General features: G+C 34.6%; 1 protein-coding gene across 1 annotated transcript; it reads left to right on the top strand.

Moving 5' to 3' along the window:
• The first annotated feature begins 5 nt into the window (after window positions 1–5).
• On the top strand, window positions 6–21,539 carry LOC140164798 (putative RNA-binding protein EEED8.10). The gene is made up of 19 exons (XM_072188167.1): window positions 6–110; window positions 1,547–2,082; window positions 2,986–3,086; window positions 3,452–3,535; window positions 3,875–3,968; window positions 5,624–5,771; window positions 6,349–6,444; window positions 7,580–7,714; window positions 8,792–8,889; window positions 9,585–9,625; window positions 10,290–10,365; window positions 11,072–11,242; window positions 11,766–11,814; window positions 12,027–12,150; window positions 14,797–14,902; window positions 15,742–15,832; window positions 16,597–16,746; window positions 17,982–18,107; window positions 19,270–21,539. Exons 1-19 carry the CDS (start codon window positions 56–58, stop codon window positions 19,518–19,520), a joined length of 2,532 nt encoding a protein of 843 aa, XP_072044268.1. The 5' UTR covers window positions 6–55; the 3' UTR covers window positions 19,521–21,539.
• Window positions 21,540–21,583: the final 44 nt, after the last annotated feature.

The raw sequence follows: 21,583 nt of genomic DNA, 5'->3' as shown, positions 1-21,583 counted from the left end.
ACAAACCAAAAACTTCCATATCAAATTTTGACTGCGTGAAACAGTAAACCTTAGGATGTTCTCTTTGATTGCTGTTGTTGGAGAAGGTGTTCTGCTTTTACAACGTTATTGTAAGTTTCATTCAAGGCAATTTGCTGCATTGCACTTGCAGCTGACTGGGTGATACTGCATTGATCATTCCTGATGATGTCCATTATTTTTAAACTAAATTTATAACTATAAGCTTATGAAGTTATGTGTTAAAAAATCATAAAATTAAAGCTATGGTTGGTTGGTTGGTTGGATATCCTGCCTTTTATCAGGCGCACCACATAAAATATGTGTAGATTTGAAGATAAACATTAAAACACTGATGCATACGAAGACGTTTGCAACACCACCACAACAATGTTCATGCAATATCAATAAAAAGTACATAAGTCATTGCAGAAGACCACCACCGAAGTAGAAAGTACAGCAGCAGGTTAAAGTTATACAGCCACCAGTATGAAAAATATAATAACTTGAGTATATGTACATTTAGAGCTTGTGCATGTGTGTAACATGAAATGTATGCATGTGACTCATTCCTGGGGTTACCAGATCACTAGTGCCAATATATAAATGTGATAAGCATATATATAGTACATGCACACATCAATAAACATTATAACAAATATACTAATATCCATGAAAACATAAATACAGAAACTGATTGTATCGCATCGCACTGAAAACAAGGGCTGTAGCGAGGCAAGGATAACAAAGGCAACATGAAATGGCTGCAGCAACTTAATTCAGCTGTGATCCGATACAAGTTAGCATAAAAAATACATACAATCAAAAGCATTTTACGACAATACAATGCCAAAATGCTTTAGTAAGCAATAAATACAATGATCTATTGCAACGTGACACAATGGTGAAAAAAGAACATAGCCAGCATAATTAGATGGCTGCTACATTCAGTAGTGAGATCCTCTTCATATGCAGGCAATAGCAGAGCAGCCTGGAGATTGGCTCAATTTCCTCACACAGGCTAGCTAATGAAGGACGGAGGTCAAGCCTAGTCAATACTTTCTCTTTTATTGATACACACAGAAATTTGGAGTTTTTGGTGCCCACACTATACTTTCTCTTTTCTTGATACACATGGAAATTTGGGGGTTTTGGTGCCCACACTATACTGCACTTTTTAATCAATGTTTTCTTTGACTTTAACTTTCAAATATAAATCTAGAAATTGTATTGAAACTCCTACACATTGTAAACTGTAATCCAAAAACTATTTTGCATATTTTGGTCTTTCATTATTGCAAAATAATAGACTGAGGGCATCTTCCTCAGAAATTGACATTACCAGTGGCGGCGCCATGGGGAAGGTATGGGGGCAAAGGGCAAACACCCCCAGTCAGAACTCTTGGCCCCCTGTTGCCCCGCCCCCAGTAAAAACCCCAAATTATGAAAATTTTCACCTTTTTGCGGTAATTTTGCCCCCCGCCACTGGACATTACCAGTGCTGTACAGGTATTAAATATTACTTTCTTGGTTTTCTTTTTCCCTGCAGTTACAAATACAGAGGATAATAACCCAAGACAAGAAAATCTCCTCACAGAAGCCAAAGAAAAACCCACAGATAATACAGATGGTTTGGGCAAAATCAATCTCAAAGCAGTACTCGGGACAGAAGAAGTACATGTCGAAGAGGCTCTAAGCAAAGGAGAGCTGAACCTTGCAGCAGCTCATCGTAACCAAAAGTATAAGGATGATGTTGAAAACAATGGACATGAGATGGATAAACTGCTAGACAGTACCTCATTGGAATCAACAAAGGAGGATGATAGTAACAAGACAAAAACATCTTTTGCATCAATTCAACAACATGATGCTTATAATGACTCTAACAAAGACAGTTCGAAACAAAGTGCTGGGTATCCTTCGGATGGTCCGAGTGTTGCATCAAGTTTTGGTAAAGGGTTTGGGTTTGCTACTTTTGCTGAGAATAATGTAAGTTCATCAGGACAAAGTAGAGTGACCAGAATGGGGAGACAAGAGATAGGTGGTAATGAAGCCAAGATTATGGTCAAGAACATTCCATTTAAGGTAAGGAATGCAGGTAATGGAGAGATTTCTTACACCAATGCTCACTTTTACAGTTATGCCAGATAAATCAATTGAAAAGCAGTCACAGTAGAGTGATTTGGAAATTTTGATTTAACTGGTATATTAGAGTGGTATATACTAGACAAGTTTGTTGTTTGTTTTTCATTTGTATTAAATCAGTTGTGTTAAATCAGAACACATTAGTCTGTATTAACCCTATGATCAGGCCTCGCAGAATTGTAAAATTTGCACTTGTCCGATAGGAAAGTCCACATAGAAATCCACTTGCCCAACTTGATGGAGTGTTTTCAATTTGACCAAATAGTAATCTAGTCCCCAAGCTAGAATATCAGAGCTCTCAGTGCAGTAATTATATATTTTGCCTCCTATGTATGTATGTGTGTATGTACGACTTCCTATTCTGGAAGGTCTGTTCTTTGAATTTGTAATGTATGTATGTATGTATGTATGAACAAATTTGTTCACAATACATAAACTCCATATATTTGATTACCAACACATAAACTTTCATGCTAGTATTTTACACCCTGTTTTTGTTGAACTGCACAATAATTACTGGTTCTGTACTGTTGTTTGGAGTTCTCTTGATACAAATATTGTCCAACAAAACATAAAAGGAAGTAAAACCAAAAATTTATACTCAGTTCAAAGTTCAAACATAGACTTGTCTGAAACCTTTTACAGGTCCACTCTTTCCCTGTTCTTGTCTTTTGGTTATTGTCATTTATCATGTCTTGATTTTTGTATCCTCTAGCTATATGTATTGGCCATTCTTCCCTTTCCTCCATATGATTTTGTACCTGGTCCCTTTATAATGCTGATGTCATTGTGTAGAAAGATGCACTAGGTATTAAATGAAAATTAAATGATCTTACTCAACAGGTGAAGATGCCAGAGTTGAGACGGTTCTTTGGATCATTTGGCAAAGTTGTTGATGTTTATTTGCTGCAGGAACATCTACAACACAAATCCAGATCAAAAGGGTAAGTGATTGGCAATAACACACATAAACTGCTGCAATGTTTGGTACATTGAAAATTAACATGTTTTTCATCATTGAGTGGTTGTAAACATCTTCATTCTAATAACCACCCATGCCCTATTATTAGTGTTCACCCAGTTGTTAAATCCAAATTGTGGTCTTTGATTGTAGACTACCGCAACAGGCTCTTTAGAAATAGCACCAAGCAGAACAGCTAGGATATTCATTGAATTAATATTGCTCATCCATCAAAAAAAATCCCTTAATATGCACTGATGATTAGTGTGGAAGTTGTTAATTCTCTTCAATAACTGATAATATTGATTCATATACATTTTGATTTGCTTTGAATACCTATCCATTTAGGATGGCTTTTGTGACCTTTAGAACTCCAGAGGAAGTGAAACGTGTAATGGCTGCGACAGAACAGGAGCTTACTCTGCGTGAAAGGTAAGGTCAAAGTGTTTCGTAAAAATGCAGTGATTCATAATGTACTATGCACAGGCATAAACCCAAAAACTTCATTACGCTTCACAAAAGTTCAGGATTATTTGGTTGACCCTGTAGCATCTCTGACTATTGCACATGTAGAAATAAGAACAAACAAATAATATTCACCTATTTGGTAATGTAGAGCTTATGTGGAATTATGTAAAATAATTAGAGTCTTTGATCTATTTAAATTGCTAATTACAAACCTTCACTCACCTAGACAGGAACATTGCACCAAGAAAGTATTTGCAAGAGTTCTTTTACTTTCTTACATTATTTGCATTATTTTGTTTTCAGAGTTCTCAGAATTGAATATGCAGAACCAAGAAACAACAAACAATTGTCCAAAGCTCAAAAGTACAATTTAGATTCGAAGAACAAAAAGCAAGAGGTAATTACTGCTTACTAGTCTGTTTCTTTGTGTTAGTTGTGTAGTTTTTACTAATGTGGGAGTTAAGAAGGTTTACAGATCCACTGGTGTATCAGAAGTTACACTTGAGTTCACATTGTGTTCTTATGTCTGTCACCTTTGGAATGCTGTTTTCAGTTGATACTAATTAGCACAATAGAATAACATATGGTCATGTTTTTTATACTGGGACCCTAAAAAAGGTGGTGCTGTCACATTTTGCTAAATCATTTTGTCTACTTATTCCTATATTTTTGCTAAAATTCATCATGAACAAATGGTTTTGGTCTTATTTTGAAGATAAATTATTAATCTAATGAATTAATAACAAATACAATTAAACAAATGTATTAATTAATTACAACAGCTTAATTAAGTTAATTAGTCAGGGGTGGTGCCGGAAGTGGAGGAGCCGGAAGCGGAGGAGCTCTGTGTAATTCCAATGGGAAGTTGATGTTCATTAATAAAATTTATGCACTTTGTTGCCTAGTAGAAGTAAAAATGCATTTTGCATAATGTTAATCTTATTTTTTAACTTTCTATAACTATAATTGCCTAGTTAATCTTAACGAACTTAGTAATTAAGGATTTAACAAGCTTTTAATTAATGCAGTGGAATGTGGGTCATACAATACAATGGGCTTTAATTTTGCATGCATGCATATGAAATAAATTTCAATATTGTTTTATCTTTGAAATATGAAATAAATCTTCTAAAAGGAGATTATTACAGTCAAATGATTTAATCTGATGACATATTGATCTCTGGTTATTGTTAAATAGTTCATTGATGTAGGCTATTGTACATGTATTGTACATGTACCTTTGTTACTTATTATTCACTGAATATTGATTTTTGGAACACCCTATATAGGAATTGGATATTTAAATTTGATATTATAGCAATTCTGTAAACTATTTTGAATTTATCTTCCAAATTTAATGGCACTTAGGGAAATTTTACATAAATTAAAAAAATTAATTTACAACTTTTTTTCACACCCTGTATAACACAATGGGCTTAACAAATATAGTGCAAACTATACATTTAATGAAAGGACTAACTGTGTACATTCCAAATATCAAGTTCATTTTCCAATTTAATATACTATGTAGAAATATTGGAGCGGTAAAGAAATTTAATTTTTTCGGTATTTTTCAATGGAATCACCCTGTATATTTTTTGGTACACCCTGTATATCCATTCAAACTTTACAGATTTGCAGTCATGACAATATATGCTTTCTAAAAATGTATACTTTTACTAGTTTGGGTGAAAACTTTTTGAAATATAATCAGAAATACAAAAAAGGAGTTGATTTTTGACAAATTGCAAGATGTGACACAATTGGGTCCCACCTCAAAAAACATGACCATATGCAGTTGGGATGATGGCAAAGGATTTAGTGTAATTACTTAAATTACACTCTAGATCGGCATTTCACTTTTCTAAAGCCATCAGGATGCAAATAAATCAGTTTGTTCTTAATGACAATGTGTGCATGTTCACGGCACATGATGATGTTAAAAGCATTCTTGTTGTAAGCTAATCAGTTCAAATTAATATTTCCTTGTCATTTTTGTGCCTGTTGTAACTATGCCTTGTTGTTTCTTTGATACATTTATTTTATTTGTAGCAATTTGAAGATGCCTGTGACAGAGAGTTATTTACAACCACCTATGACGTGTCTGAAGATGATGCTGTAATCCATAAACTGTATGATGAGATACTGATCAAGATCTTTGTATTGTTAGACCTCAAAGACAGGCTTGTGGTAGAAAGGGGTAAGTGCCTGAGTTCAAACAGCTAAGGGCTTTTTTATAGCCTCTGGTGTCCAAGAAAAACAAGTTAGATGCTAATCTTAATTTTCCCAATTTGACCTACACTAATATATAAAACAGTCAAAAATGTCCATTGGCAGGCAAATAATGAATGCTGAAATAAAACATTCTCTAGTAGTACACAGAGAGCCAATTATGGTACTAAAATGCTCAATCCTGCTTCTCTGATGGGCTCAATTTGTACACCTGGCTGTTCAGCTCTCTGAAAAATACAGGATAATCCAAATGATATAGGAATGTGTGATGTAATGAATGGGTAATTTAGGGATCACTGTGTAATGTTTAGTTGCTATTGGCACAAGACTGGGTTTCATTGGAGAAACTGCGGCCAATTTAGCTGTAATATACATACAGCCTTAGTAAGTGCTTTACATATTCTAGGTGACACCTTACCAATTGCTGCATGGGATTATGTTGCATTTCCAAATCCCCTACTGCTACAGGATCCCTCAGCTACAATTTGGAAGGAATGTTTTTTCATCCTGCCACACATTTTTTGATATCCTTATTTTTGTTTCAGTTTGCAAGAGATGGTATAATGTAGCCAAGGCCAGTTGGCAGTCTGTTGAATATTTAACATTTACCAATATCTTCAAAGGATTGAAGTTTGCTACAGGTATGTCCATTCAGCCATTCCAGTTGAAGTCCATGCACCCCCCTATAGAAGACATGATCTTAAATGTACCATCCAGATAGTGTATATTTCAAATGGAGCCACCTATTCAGGAAAAATCATTTGAAATTTGCACATTCTATATGGAAGATTAAGGTCATGCCCTCCATAGATAGTATGAATTTCAACTGGAATAGCCTATTGTCTAAGACTCCCAGCCACATGTAGATTTAGATGCATAAAATAATGCCATATTCAATAGAGGCCCTGCATGAAATTATCGATTGGCTCCAAACAAAGGATTTGAGCCGGTGTCCTTCACCGTAGTTATGGCAGAGTGCAGTCCATTATTATTATTATTATTTATTCTTTCTTTATTGAGGGTTATACTGCTTCAGTGACATGCACTGCTTTTCAAGCAGGCCCTCATTGATACATGTTATAGCAACAAAATATATTACGATACAGTACACAATATTTACAAAATATCATACAGTATTTACAATGTATTTACAATATATTGCAAATAAGTATAATGGTATCATCAACTACAAGATAATTATAAATACCATGATTCAAAATACAGAAATACAATAATTATATTTATATACAAAAAATCAAGCAAGTAAATGAATAAAAATATAGATAAAGACAGGCCTAAATGTCTTTAATTTTTGATTGAAATTGGCCTAAAGTCATATTTTCCATCTGAGCTCTTACTGTCGGTGGCAAAGAATTCCATGCATAGGCTGCCCTGACATGAAAAGTATGTTGACCTGAATTTGATTTAAATTTTGGTACAATCAATGTATTAGAAGTATGATTTCTAGTTATATGATTATGGTTATCATGAACAAAATCAAATGTTGTCATCAACCTATGTGATCGTAGTGCAGGGTTATGTGTGTGAGACGAACTGTTACGGTAGATTGCAATCATGCTTTTGTTGAATGCATTTGAGTAGTCCGCCATATTCACGGGATGATACGTCACATGCAAGGCCTCTATGGGATTATGAGAAAAATATGGACTCACCTGATATTAAAATCTGCATTTTGATGGGTAAAGTGGAGGAGGTTGTTAATCGGGTCACATACCTTTAATCATCCTCTTGTGCTCTTTTCTCACATTCTCACAGGTGACTCTTCATCTCCAGTTGGTTTGACAGATGAAATCTTCCGCTCTATCCTCTTGCGTGGTTGCAGGAACCTTCGATCATTAGATCTGTCATCCTCACCACACCTACTCACCTATAGATCCATAGAGTTGATTGGTACGTGCAAAGGGTTTGCTTCTCTCTCCTTCTGTAAGGGTCACTGCAGACTCTGATTGTTTGATGTAGAATATTCTATATAACATGTCTTTGTTATTTAATCTATTTCCAATCTATTTCCAGTGATGTCCAAGTTCTAACAAATATTTAGTGGTGTAAAATAGATAATATGTTCTGTATGTCTGGTGGAAATATATTATTATGGCTACCATATCGCGGATTTGGCAACCCTGCTGCTAATGGGCAAGTGCCAAATTTGAGTCCTGATTTGTCCAATTTTATGAGTTGCACATCAGTGTGTTATATGTACAGTCATGACTGAGATAATGATTTGGTTGCTGGCCATATGAAGTTGATTACTAGTGTCATTCTGGTTCATTTTTGTGTGACTATTTTTGATACACAATTGCCTGAATGCACCAAATCCGGGCAAGTCACTTGTTTAGTAACATTACTTCTCTAGTATCTATTCCACAACTGCTGGCTAAAATTACTAAAGTATTAATTACTGAGCAGAACTAAATACTAAAATCAAAATGGTAACCATGCGGTGGAAGGTAGACATGTTGCCCATGGGGGTCGACAATAAGTGAGGGGCGTGTTAGCAAACTCAATCAGTTAGCGTGCGTGTATGAAAAAGGAAGTTTGTGCTTTAAAAGCGCTAACTAGTTGAGCGCTCCCGTGTACACTCAGATCTATTTGCTTGCATATTGTGTATTGTATAGGAATGAATAAAATCAGTAAAAGAAAGGGTTTATCTGAGAGACATTTGGTCAGAAAGCTATGTGCTAAACAGTTATTTATTTATTTATTTTGTTTTTATTTGGGGGAAAAGCTATGTGCTGTGTGGGATCCATTCACATCGTATTTACTCTTTTTGCTAATTAACCAACTTTATTCTGATTGTGATTTGGATGTTACAAAATCACCGGATATTAGCCTCCTTACTAAATTAGTAGCCTTTTATCAAAAATTATGCTTATTTGGTGCAATTGGCCTAAGTCTTTGGAGATATTTACCTTGATTTCTGTGCAATCTCATTATGTCTTTCATAATTTCATTTTTTTTTCTCAATAGGAAAGAGGTGTACACGACTTGAAAACATAAACTTGACTGGAGTTAGCATCATAAACAAAACACTGCAGCAACTTAGCCAAAGTTGTAATAAGTTAAAGGTAATGACATGGAAGTAAAATGTCCATTGGAAATATAATCCCAGTTTAATCCTGTACTAGAATAATCAACTAATCACAAACATGGTTATCAGGCAGTTAGAAGTATTTTGTATAATCAAGGTTTTGAAATCATTAAGCTTTCCTGTATGAAAAATCAATATCATAATGTGGATTTGTTAAGGTTGGTCTGAACTATGGAATTATGGAAAATGTTTTAACCATGTCTTCAGCCATGTCAGCGAAGTTGTTGTGAAGCTCCGCGCGAGATACAGGTGAAGCGCACGGGGAAACGCAGGCTGGCTTGTTGTATTTTGCGTCGGGCGCAGCAAAAATATGTTATCGTTAGCAACAACATTGGCAAGATTTCCCGCCATTGACCATGTGGACGATTTCAGATGAAAAAAGGGTGAAATACCATATTTAAAAATGATAGAAATTTGGTAAAAAATATAAAAACCTAAAATTTTTCATTTCAAACTTTAAATACACAGACTAATGAATATAGAATTCAAGAAAACTGGAATTTGGCATTTTTAAAACATGCCATGGTTCAGACCAACCTTAAGTTTATGAAATTGTTTAGACTTAAATTGTTGCTGATAAAGAAATAATTTACGCAGTATTGTTAAGTTTCTATTGAGCCCATTAGTAGAAATTCTATGATACTTATAACAGCTCTTATTTTCATTTTGTAGAAACTTATACTGCAAAGGTGCTTAGGAGTAGGTGAAAAGGGGTGAGTACATTGTATAGAAATTATGAGGTCTGCTGTACTCTTATAATTGAATTAACACAACGTAACAAATGCCTGCATTTCTGTTACTCAACCATGACAATGCATGCACCCACGGGGAGGTTATGGAATGCAGCACACACATTTACGTGCATGACTAAAGCGGCACAATGTCAGTACCTCAATTTTACAGAATTTTCTTCAAATAGGCCTAAAACAAGATTTTTTTAAACATGTTTGTACATTTTTTTGGAAATGTTCCAAGAAGTTTCAAATCAAATCTTGATGGATTGCCAATATTTTGTATAAGATACCTTTCATCTTAACTCAAGAGCCCATAAGCTACTGCTGTTATACTTTATATTTTTCCAGGTTTGGATTTATGCACTTATGCATGCACATCAATTATCCAAGATTTGATATTCACATAAACACACACATACATAGTCAACCCACACACCTTTGCAAATGTATTTTATGGTGTTTCTAGTCCTTTGCTTGTGAGAGTGAATATGGACCATCCTCTGCAATTAGACATGGTTTGCCATTGCAGGAGTGAGAACTTGCTTTCATCCTGTTTGATGGTAATTACCCAAGCATGCACATACCCAACACACTCCCCCACACACATGCATTGTGATCTATATTATGATCATTTTCTTTTCAGATTTTGGTGGTTGTTTCACAACTGTCCAATGCTGGAGTACATTGACATAAGAGAAAGTAAAAGATTCAGGGGAAAGGTAAGTAGGTTTAAGGAAGGACAGGTTGGATGTGGTTGAAGCACTCTCCTCTCACCACTGCAGCCTGGGTATAATTCCCTGCAATGGCTTAAGTGAGTATGGATGCCAATCTTTGACTGCCCTCACAGGTTTTTCCCAGGTACTCCGCATTCTAAAATCAAACCTCTTCACATACTCCTGTCTCATCTTATCCAGTTCTGCTCAATGTGTTAAAGATGTATAATGTGATGCGCTTCACAATACAGCCATACCTTAAGATCCATTTGGAGGATATACTTCCATGGTTGATATAAGTTGCAGTCTATAAATCACTGTATTTATTAAATTTACATTATATCAATGCATTCTTCCATGATTATTTTGGGAACATTATTATTATAAGAGCTCACAATGTGATAATTAGCAGGTATTCAACTATGCAGCGCTCACCGCATTCAATACACTGCATCAAGTAAGAGCAAAGCAGTACCCAGATGTGAACAATCACCCCCACATGCTTAATCAAACACACTGTGGCATTGTGTGAGATTGAGAATCAGTTGCTGAGAAGGTCTTGTGGAGATGCACACAACATCTATCTCAACTAATATCTGAACAAAGAATTTCAATCAGTTGCTGAGAAGGACTTGTGGAGATACTTTAGATCACAAAATTTAATGGGGCATTAAGTTTGAAGCTAAACTTTCTTCTCATCTTAACATTGCAGTGCTTTCACATCCTAAATCAATCCTGCCACACTGTCATAGCAAGTGGATGCAGTCGTCTTGATGATGCAAGTATCTATGAACTGACAGCAAAATGTACTACCCACCTTAAGTGCCTTGATCTTAGTTACTGTTATCATATCACTGACAAATCATTGAGGCTGCTAGCTCAGGTGAGTACAGTTATCACACATGAAAATAGTTTATTTGGATTTGAAGAAGCATACTGTGATACTGACAATCTCCATAGTTTATTTTTTGGTCTAATTTTGATCTATTTTGCATTGTTGTGACTACAGCTATTTTCTGGTGTAACTTAGCCTTAGTATTTTGCCCTTTTAGTCATGTTTTTTTGGGAATCAGATTCAATGACAGATTGCAGTTTTACTTGTTTTCCCAGTGCTAAGTTTTTAAACTAATATTTCCTACTTTTGTCCTCATTATAATTATCAAGGTCACAATTAAATATACAGTGGGGTATGTGTATGTATGAATGGGCTATGTGATTTGCACACAAATGTAAGCTAAATAGTTCATAATTTGGTTAAATACAAGAATATTCATTCATGAGTTACTAAAAAATACCCAAAGATGTAATAATGGCACACTTTCTCAAATCAGGATTACTCGGCATTGATGCTCAATACCAGCATGCATTAATTTATCTTCCTGTGTAATCTGTTGTTAATATTTCAGCACTGCACTCAACTCAACAAGCTGGATTTGTCTGGCCTGGTACAAACAGGTAAACAAATAATGTGTAGTTTTTAAACTGTAAAAAGCAACTTTTTTATTCTTCTTTAGAGAAAGCCAAAATAAGGTTCTTAGCTTTTTGACATTTTCACATTCTTCAGACTCTCAAAAGATTTACAGTCTGTTCTTTTCTTACAGGTACTTTCTTGAAATAAGTGGTATTTGTTTTACAGTTTGTTATATTATCTGGTCTTTTTATTACAGTGTCCCCTACTGGTCTGTGTTCCTTATCCCACTTGACTGAATTAGTGGAGTTACGCTTGAGTCAAAATGCTGCAGTAAATGATGAAGTACTTGTGAAAGTTGGACAGAATTGCAAACAATTAAGGTGAATATATTCCAGGGTTCCCATCAATTTTGCTGCAAATAAGATTTGATTGTGTGGTAATAGTTATAAACTTTGCAGCTGACATATTTGATTTGCAATCTGCTCATGTTGCCTTTTGATTTCTTATTCTGATATAATATTATTATTAAAGATTGAATGACACATTGAAAATTACTTTAAAGGGCATGGTCTGATTTTTTTCATGTTTTTTTTTTTATCTTACATTAAGGGATCCAGAATGAGCGTTTTGAGCATTTCGACATTATTTTTTGTGGGACATGAGAGCACATCAGACATATCGAATTGCATTCTGAATACGAAGAATATCAAATAAAAGTGTATGTAGCTGGGAGGAAAATCTGGCGATCAATTGAAAATTTTGACCTTTCATATTGAAGATATGGATTTTTTCCCCAAAAACACCTAATTTTTTTTGAAAAAAAAAAAAAAAAAAACATATCTTCAATACGAAAGGTCAAAATTTTCAACTGATCGTCGGCACTTTAAGTATAAATCATCAGATTTATAAAGTTTACTTGAGTACTGTTAAATATCAAAATATCAATTTTAATCATTTGCCATAAAATGTGTATTACATTGCTAATTTCAAAAATCAAAATTATTTGATATCAGAAAGACATTCTTCATTATTCAGAATGCAATTTGATATGTCTGATGTGCTCTAATGTCCCACAATAAATTGTTTATTTATTTAAATGTTTGTATTTTTGTCCTGCCTTGCCTGCAACCGGAATGGGTTGCAGTAGATCTGGGCTTTATATGTGTTTTTCTTTATGTTGAATAAAGATGATTTATATATAATATGTCCAAACGTTCATACCCCAGCCCTTAAGGCCTATATGTTTCCAATTTTTGAGTTGTATTCCTCCAGCAGTTTTGATACGAGAAGCAGAAAAATGTATAATAATAATCCATAGATGGCACATAGTACGATTGTGGTTACCACAATTCACCAAGTTTTTGTTCACACCATCTAAACAAAACATATCAGGTGTTCGAATGTAAGTTCATACGTGCTGGTGATATTGTGCTTGAAAATGTAAATTCGTTTAAGTATCTTGGTGTTTCTATTGATTCAAACTTAAAATGGAATGATCATGTTAACAACGTTTGACGAAAGGTATGTAATGGTCTTGGTATCATGAGGAGAATTAAGCCATTTGTACCAAAGAGTTCCCTTATCACAATTTATAACACATTGGTACTTCCTCACTTTGATTATGGAATGGTTGTCTGGAGTAGTTGTACGGAAACTAATATAAATAGGCTTCAAAAACTCCAGAATACTGCCATGAGAATTATTTTATGTATGCTATTCCGTACACACATCAAAGATATGTTAATGACTTTAGGCTTCATGGATATTCGTAGTCGAATTTTATATAATAATGGGTGTATGATGTACAAAGTTTTGAATAATATGGCCCCTGTTTACCTTAATGATTTATTTCATGCAGTTAGTTTTATCCATGCTGTACATACACGAACAAGCAAAGCTGGAAATCTTTACAAGCCTAGTTTTAATACTTATTATGGTAAAAGAATGTTTCAATATCAGGGATGTATCACATGGAATCTTATTTCAAAGGATATCCGAGATGCAAAATCATTCTCGTCTTTTAAAACAGCTTTTAAAAAAGATCTGAAATTATGTTAATGTATCTTGCCATTTATGAGTCATCATCTTGCTCTGCATTCTTAAATTATGTTTTCAATTGCAATAGGTTTTTTAGCATATCAATGTATATTTCTTATGTATTTTCTAATGTTTTTTTTAATCAATTATCCTATTTATGTATATATATATCTTTTATGTCTTTTACATCAGCATGTTTCTTAATATTATGGTTTTTATGGTTCGATTATATGTTTATGTCAATATTTATATTCTTATGCAATTCTTATGAAGTTTCTAATGATTTTATCAATTATTCAATAATTTATATACATATCTTTTATGTCTTTTACGTCATGGTTTTATGGATAGATTATATGTTTATGTAAATATTTATTTTCTTTTAACATGTAAAACTGTGTTTTATACGTTAAGCAGGGCCCTGCTGAAAATCAATTTTTATTGAGCAGGTTACCCTGTTGAAATATTGTGAAATAAATAAATAAATAAATAAATAAACAATTTCTAAAAGTTTAAACTGACTTTCAGCACAAAAATTCAACTAACCTTGAATTTTTGTGCTGAAAGTCAGTTTAAACTTTTAGAAATATCTTAGGTGTTACATTTTATTGGGGTAATGATAAAAATATGAGCATTCTTCTGATACCAAACTTTCAATTTTGATGAAGAAAATTGGGTTATGAGGCTGTCAATCGGATCACACCCATTTAGCAAAACAATTTCATCAGAGTAATACAATAAAGAAGAAGATTTTACTACACAATTGTTCTTGAAAAAATCTGCAGCTCAATGGAACAGATTTGATCTTAGGTCATACACATTTTATTGGTTTTACAATCTCTTGTCTCGAGAAAGTGACACAATATTCATCATAATTATTTTTTACTTGTACTTGTATATCTGTTCAGTTTTGTGTACTCCTAATATTTTCTGTCAGGGTAATTTTGTTTCATATGTCTTTGATTTAATGCTTTATTTACTTTTCTTAGATTGATAGATGTAAGTGGTTGCTATGATGGTGTCCATGATGCAGGACTACAAGGATTAGCAGGGTGTGTGCAGCTTGAAATCATCAATATCAACTATCTTGACCAGGTCTGTAGAAATATATAGTTTAGATTTAAGATTGGGATACTAGTTCTATACAGTTAGTTGGTCAATTGAAGGTACATTCTCAGATTTTTGGTAATAATAACGTGACACTACAAACACATTTCAAGTTCAAGCTTGGGGAAACATAATTTTGGCATATCACAGGGACTATAATTGGCATTTAGTTCCTTCAACTTGGAGAGCCTTGCTGGTTCATTATACCTTACATTGGTGTTGTAGCTATATAACTTTAACTTTATCAAGCAAGAGAACGAGCTTGCAATAATGTCACCAGTTGCTTTGAGGTCATTTTTCTGAATCTGTTGTGAAGAAATGAGGCAGTGATATTTCCATGGCAAAGAGGTCAACTCTTCGTTCTCATACAATTACTATAGCACAGCCCTTCAAACCAGGGCAAATATAAGTTATAGTGCAGGCACTACATGTAATACTGTTAGTTACCCAGGATCATTCCATGGGTCTGTTATAACCATTGGATGGGCATAATTATTCAGAGCGAAAATGAAAACTTTTGACCTGTTGTGCAACAGCTCTGTTCTCTACATCTCAGTCTTTAATTAAGAAGTTAGATTTGTGAATTGAAAACAGTTTTGCAAAGAAATGCTAGTAATATGTGGAAGTCAAGAGAGCCCCGGTACACAAAATCTCTGTATCATGCTGAATCAGATTTACATACAAAATTGCCAACTGCTGGGAGATTGTGAGATTGTGACCATGTTAGAATCCATTGAAGGGTGCAATTATCTTCCATTCTCACAAAGAATGATCTCCCTCCCATTGATTAGACTTGTTATTAATCAAATGTGTTTTATTCTTAACAGATATCTGATGAAGGATTGAAGCACCTTGCAAACTCATGTAATCAATTGAAGAAGATAACAGCCAGGGGATGTGTTCTTCTTACAGATGAAGGTAAGACATTCAATTATCAGGGCCTATTTAACCCTCTGTTCTGTTCAGTCTAGGTGGCATTTTGTCTTTAGGCATCACCTAGAATTTCACTCTAACCTTTAAGCTGAATTCATGCGCCATAGTTTTCAGACCATTGAGCTGATTGGTAGATTGATAGCCATTGCTTTTGAAAAGCAACATTGCTCTCGCAAGTACTTATGAGCAATGTCCTTGTCTTCTGAACTACAATGGCCAATCACCACATACCAGATTTATATTTTGCAAATTATTTTTTTACTAATAACCAACATCCTGAATTAATTTTCAGTCAGAAGAATCATCAGGAATGGATGTCAATAATATGTTACTTTGTGGTATTTAAACTTTTTAAATAACATTTACTGAAAACTTTTCCATGGAAGTGCAACAACCTCAAATTTGATCACTCGCAATTACCGGTAATATAAATGCAAAAATGAAGAATGATGTATTGTAAAGAGAAATTGTGATATTTTTCATTTGCATAGCGATTAGGTGTAAATTCATCTTAGCACTTTTAAGTCATTAAAAGCACTTAGTCTAACCCTCATCCATATCCTACCCCTAACCATAAGTTTTTTTGTAATAAAAATTGTGGGTATGTATTGTATATATTTTTGTAGAATGGCTTATTTTTGCCATACCTTAATTTTCAAGAGACATTTTCTTCAATGGGTAAAAAAGTGTTCACATTCACACAAAGCAATGCATTCTTTAATACCCTTATGCTCCTTTATACTCTGCAGGTATGTTTCACCTAGCCAACCAGTGCTCATTGCTACAAGAAGTAGATGTAAGTGGGTGTGAGAAGCTTACCAATGCTATGCTGGACAGCTTCCTCTTGAGCAGACAAAATGTAGAAGAAGAAAATGCAAACCTGTATCTTACTGTGGGAGGTATGTAGATTAACTTGAATGCTTCTAAGTGGCATGGGTAATTCTTTAAAATACTCTTGTTCTGTAATAACCCATAGGTTTAACAGATGCTACTTGAATCCTCCATTGAAGTTATTAATGTTCTTTAACCCTGTGATTTATCTGGGACGTACCAGCAACGTACATCTCCCAAATAATCCTGGAGCCCTATTATAGGGCCCCAGGATACCCTATGGGGCATATCCAGCATATCCAGGAGTGGGCTAATTTTACATGATTTGGTGGAAATTCCATTGGGCCCCCATGTGAATAGCTTTGGCTTGCATCCCGTACAAAGCATTGATTTACTTGACCTAATTCTAGTAGTTTCCTTAAACCACAATGGCTTTCCATAGTTTCCTGTCTTGCATTGAAGTCCCTAAGGTGTGCTGCATAAAGTCTGGTGTCTTGTTGTAGAACATTGATTAATGTTATGTCATAGGAGGTCTTCCATGCTTCCTCTTCCTATGTTTTGGTGTCCAGTGAACAAATTTTGCTTGCGGCTTCGCACTCTGGAAGCAATTCATGACCAGCAAATCACCTCCTTCTTTTCTTTCCCTGCTCCTCTCACTAATCTCGTTATTTGGAAAGTGTTGCTTCCTGTTGACATTAAGGATGGTTCAAAGTGTAACATCCATCCATCCAAAGTGTAGCATCCATTCAACTCTTTGGCCAGTTTTGATGTGATGGTCCATGCCGTGCAACACCATATATAGCAGCACAGATTCCACTGTCACAGCAAAAAGACCCAGTTTAAATCTTCTAGGGAGTGCTGACATTGTTGATGGTGTTTATTGATTGTATTTCTAATGTAACAGATTCAAGACGTTTATACCTCTTTGACTCAAATTGGTTTTGGTTTCATTTAAAACAGCCTCATCCTCCCACTTTTCTCAAAAAAGTTGAGATTTTATACCACTGGAAACAAAATATGTTGCAGATTAATTCGTTTAGCAAAAATATGGTCAAATTTGAATTTTGTTCAGGTACACCAGAACAAAATTATAACACAGTAGCCTATGGAGCATAGGCAAAATTGGAATCAATTGAAATTTTGGGAATGATCGTGGATATCTATTGAGAATTTTCATAAAAAGAGGATGCTAGGATCACGAAATACTCCATTAACTATGACCTATAAATCTTTTATGTATTAAAATTGCACAAATCTAAATTGTTCATGAATTTTCTTCCTTTCTGTATTTTTTTTTTTTCAGGTACAGATATTGAAGCAGACTATGCCAAACAAGTTGAGCAAAGCAGCGATGGTCGTCTTAGTATCGCTACGTATAATCTGGCACTAGCCATCAAAAGATTCTGTACAGAGGCATTCTTTGGCTCAGGTAAAGGATTTCACATTACAGAATAAATTATATGTTAGTGACTAAATGTGATTTTGTATAGTGCAAATGGCAAAAATTAATGCATGCTCCTTAATTTTTTTCACCAGAACAATTTACAACCCCAAAAGGGGAGTGCATTGTGATGGGAAAAACTTAGAAGTGCAAGTGCATTGATTTTTGTTAATTGCTCATTCATAAACGTCATAAAGCCATCATTGTTATAAAGATATTTTGTTCTTAAAGTATTCTAAAATTACTAGAATCAGAAGTAAAATAAAATTCCATTATTGGCAGCCAAAATTGCTCACCTGTAATTAAAGTGACCATACCAGTGCTTCATAGATGCATGCTCTTCAGGCATTAAAATGCGAAGGTGACTTACCATCCTTGCATTGACAAAAATCAATGCACAAAGCACACTTTTCAAAGATCTGCTGCTATTGGTTTATTGCTTCATGAATATTAATACCATTTTTACTGGATTGATTTACACACAACAATTATGCACCCCCATATTTACTCACACATCCCACTGCCTTTCCTAGGACACCAAATTGGGAAACATGTTTACTCAGAATGGCATCGTATTGTTAAAAATGTGTGTGTATGTACTTATATGATCATAGCCATATGTTACACTATATGTTACTTCTGAGGACCCAGTTAAGGTCCTCTAAAGAAGGGTATAGGTTGTAAGAAAACTGGTGTGCTTTCAAGGTTAGGTCCCCAGTCGTATAGTAAAACCAATGTGCACACACACACACCCCCACCCCCACTCAACCTGTCTGCGCTAGCAATTACAAATTTTGTATATTGTTATCAAAACAAGAACATCTGGAACAAAGTTGAATCGACATACCGAGACCTAGAATGGCAATTTTTTGTGGTGTATAGCTGTGTATCACGGTCAGTATTTTTAATGCACAATAACATATCTGTAGAATATATTTAGCATGCAATTGGAGGACCTACTACAGACCTCCACGAAAAGGACGGTGCTCGTTTGCAGTTGGTCCACAGTTGAAATGTGAAAAGTCTGATGTGTGTCTTCATTTGCATGAACACACTGAAGCCACCCGTCACCCACACACACATCCACAGACAATATAGAATTTGGCACTTGGTTGCTTAAGCAAAGTTCAACTGTTTTTATTTAAAACAGATGATGTTTCTGATGATGATGAGGACGCGGAAGAAGCAGTAGCTGCAGCAGAAGAGATGTGGCCTGATGAGTTCATGGGACTCCCACCAGAGCAGTTCGCTGATGCAGATGCACAGATGGAACAATTCAATTTTGCAAACCCTTTGCCTGCAATAGAGGAAAGATGGGATGCTGGTGAGGACTTTGTCAATGATTATCTTGATGCTGATGATCCGTCCATGTGGGAGGAAGAGGAGTGGATGTTGTCGTGAGTACAGGAGCTGAAGATGATGACTGAAATATTTTACTGTCATTTTTGTATGTCTCATGATCAAGAACAAATGGTATTGATGGAGGATTGTCTACTTTCATGTTCTTTCAGATCATATGATATTTTGTACATCAAAAAAGTTTGTGTCCCTTTGAAAGTTTAAAAAGTTATATTTTTGTTACAGGTATTTAGAACACTTTGTCATAAATTTTACTTTGTTTTACGTTTATAGCCAGGAAATATGTGATCAGTGAAAAGTTCTGTGTATCAATGCACTTCTTACAATTGTTGTGTATTTGGCTTGTTAGAGGGCACACTGGCTCAGGCTTGGATTCATGATTACTTGGAAGGTTGTGAGTTCCAAGCTTTGTGTGCTTAAGCAAGTTTTCTCACCTATTTTGTTTCTCTTCACACTGATTTATAAAGAGGTAAATACATAAATGCTAAGAAGAACGTAAAACAATTATGTGGGAGCGAGAAACCTCCCACAGCATGTTATACCAAGTAGTATGGCTCAAAGAAACATGGATGGTTATATATGCCTAGATACTTCAGTCAATAAGTATTTCTGATTTCTCTGACATAACCTATTTCCTATGTGGTGTACCCATTTTATACTTGATTTGACTTATAACTGACAGAGACTCATAACATTGTGGATTGATATAGAATAAATAGAATCTCATGTTCAAAGTTGGATGCAGCACCTGTGCTACAATCCTGGAAAAAAATAGTTGGCACACTTGTAGTAAACAATAGAAATAATGTGCCCTATTAAAATTGGATAGGTGAGTGAAACATTCATTCAATGTATGTGAAGCCCAGACCCCCGGTATCTCACCTTCCCCACTCCCCATCTTTCAATGTAGCTTTGTTCAACATTGAATTGGGGGAGAAGGGGGCAGAGATACACCAAAAACAGCCAAAGTGTGCCAACCTTTTTTTTCCAGGATTGAAGTTGCATAATGCATATCTGGTGTGAGTTTAATATTGAATATATGCAATCGTAAATTGGGACTTTATTATTGATGCACACAGTAACAAAAACTTTATAATTTTTGTCATTTATAAGTCAATCTAAGTATGCAATGTTTTCAACTGAAATTTTACTTCCCAATTCGGGCATGATAGAATTACCAAAAATTGCATGTACGACTTCATCTCAGATAAGTCCTGTTTTACAAAAACCAATTATTTTCTTAGGTGTAGGTCTCTTATTTTCAGGAAGAAACAACCATGTCATTCAGTTTATAAAGTTTTGTAAGTTGTTAAAAAAACAGTTTATTGAAGCTATGAAGAGCCTTACAAAAAGTACAGGTACCTTGTTCTGTATGTTGATATAAAAATTATTCTGTCTGTGTTCATCTACTGAAATAAATGCATGTAGAATTTCTTATCTGGATGCCTTGTAATCCTGGCTTTTAATGAGGATTTATTAATTTCAAACACAATTTTAAACAAACATTTTGTTTCAGTCATATTCAGTGCCATTCAAAAACCCTTTGAAGTAAAGAAATATGTAGTAGTCCTGCACAGGACAAGAAACTCACAATACCATTACTTAACTATTTCTGGTGATGGCTCTTTGAAGAGCAAATTTTGTTTTTTAATTAAAAACACTCATGGATTGGATCTTGGTAAATAGCAGAGCTTCATGATATGAAGATGATACAATAACTCAGTGGGATGTGAACCAGGTAATTGAAGACTCATATAAGCATATTAACGGTAGAGGTAGGATTAACATTACAACTCAGTAATATACTTGGGCCTTCAACTTGAAGGCACTACCAAGATATTATACCCAAACAGCAAGTACTGATTAGCTTTGATCAAGAAGAAAAAAATAAAACACTTTATTGAACTTACAATGTAAATTGTGTACTTCATTTTATTCTTATCAATAACAGGAATACACCCAACTTAAGTTGGCAAGCTACAAATTCAAACAAAGCTCGACTATCTGTGAGCTGAAATAAAAGACAATCTTTTGAGAAAGTTGACAGATGAAAATATTTATATTTACTACAATTTTGTGAAGCCACTAATACACTTTTGCACTAA

Source organism: Amphiura filiformis, chromosome 1, assembly GCF_039555335.1.
Source record: "Amphiura filiformis chromosome 1, Afil_fr2py, whole genome shotgun sequence".
Lineage (NCBI taxonomy): Eukaryota > Metazoa > Echinodermata > Ophiuroidea > Amphilepidida > Amphiuridae > Amphiura > Amphiura filiformis.
Note: the sequence above shows the minus strand (reverse complement) of the source record. Positions and strands in the feature narration are given on the sequence as shown.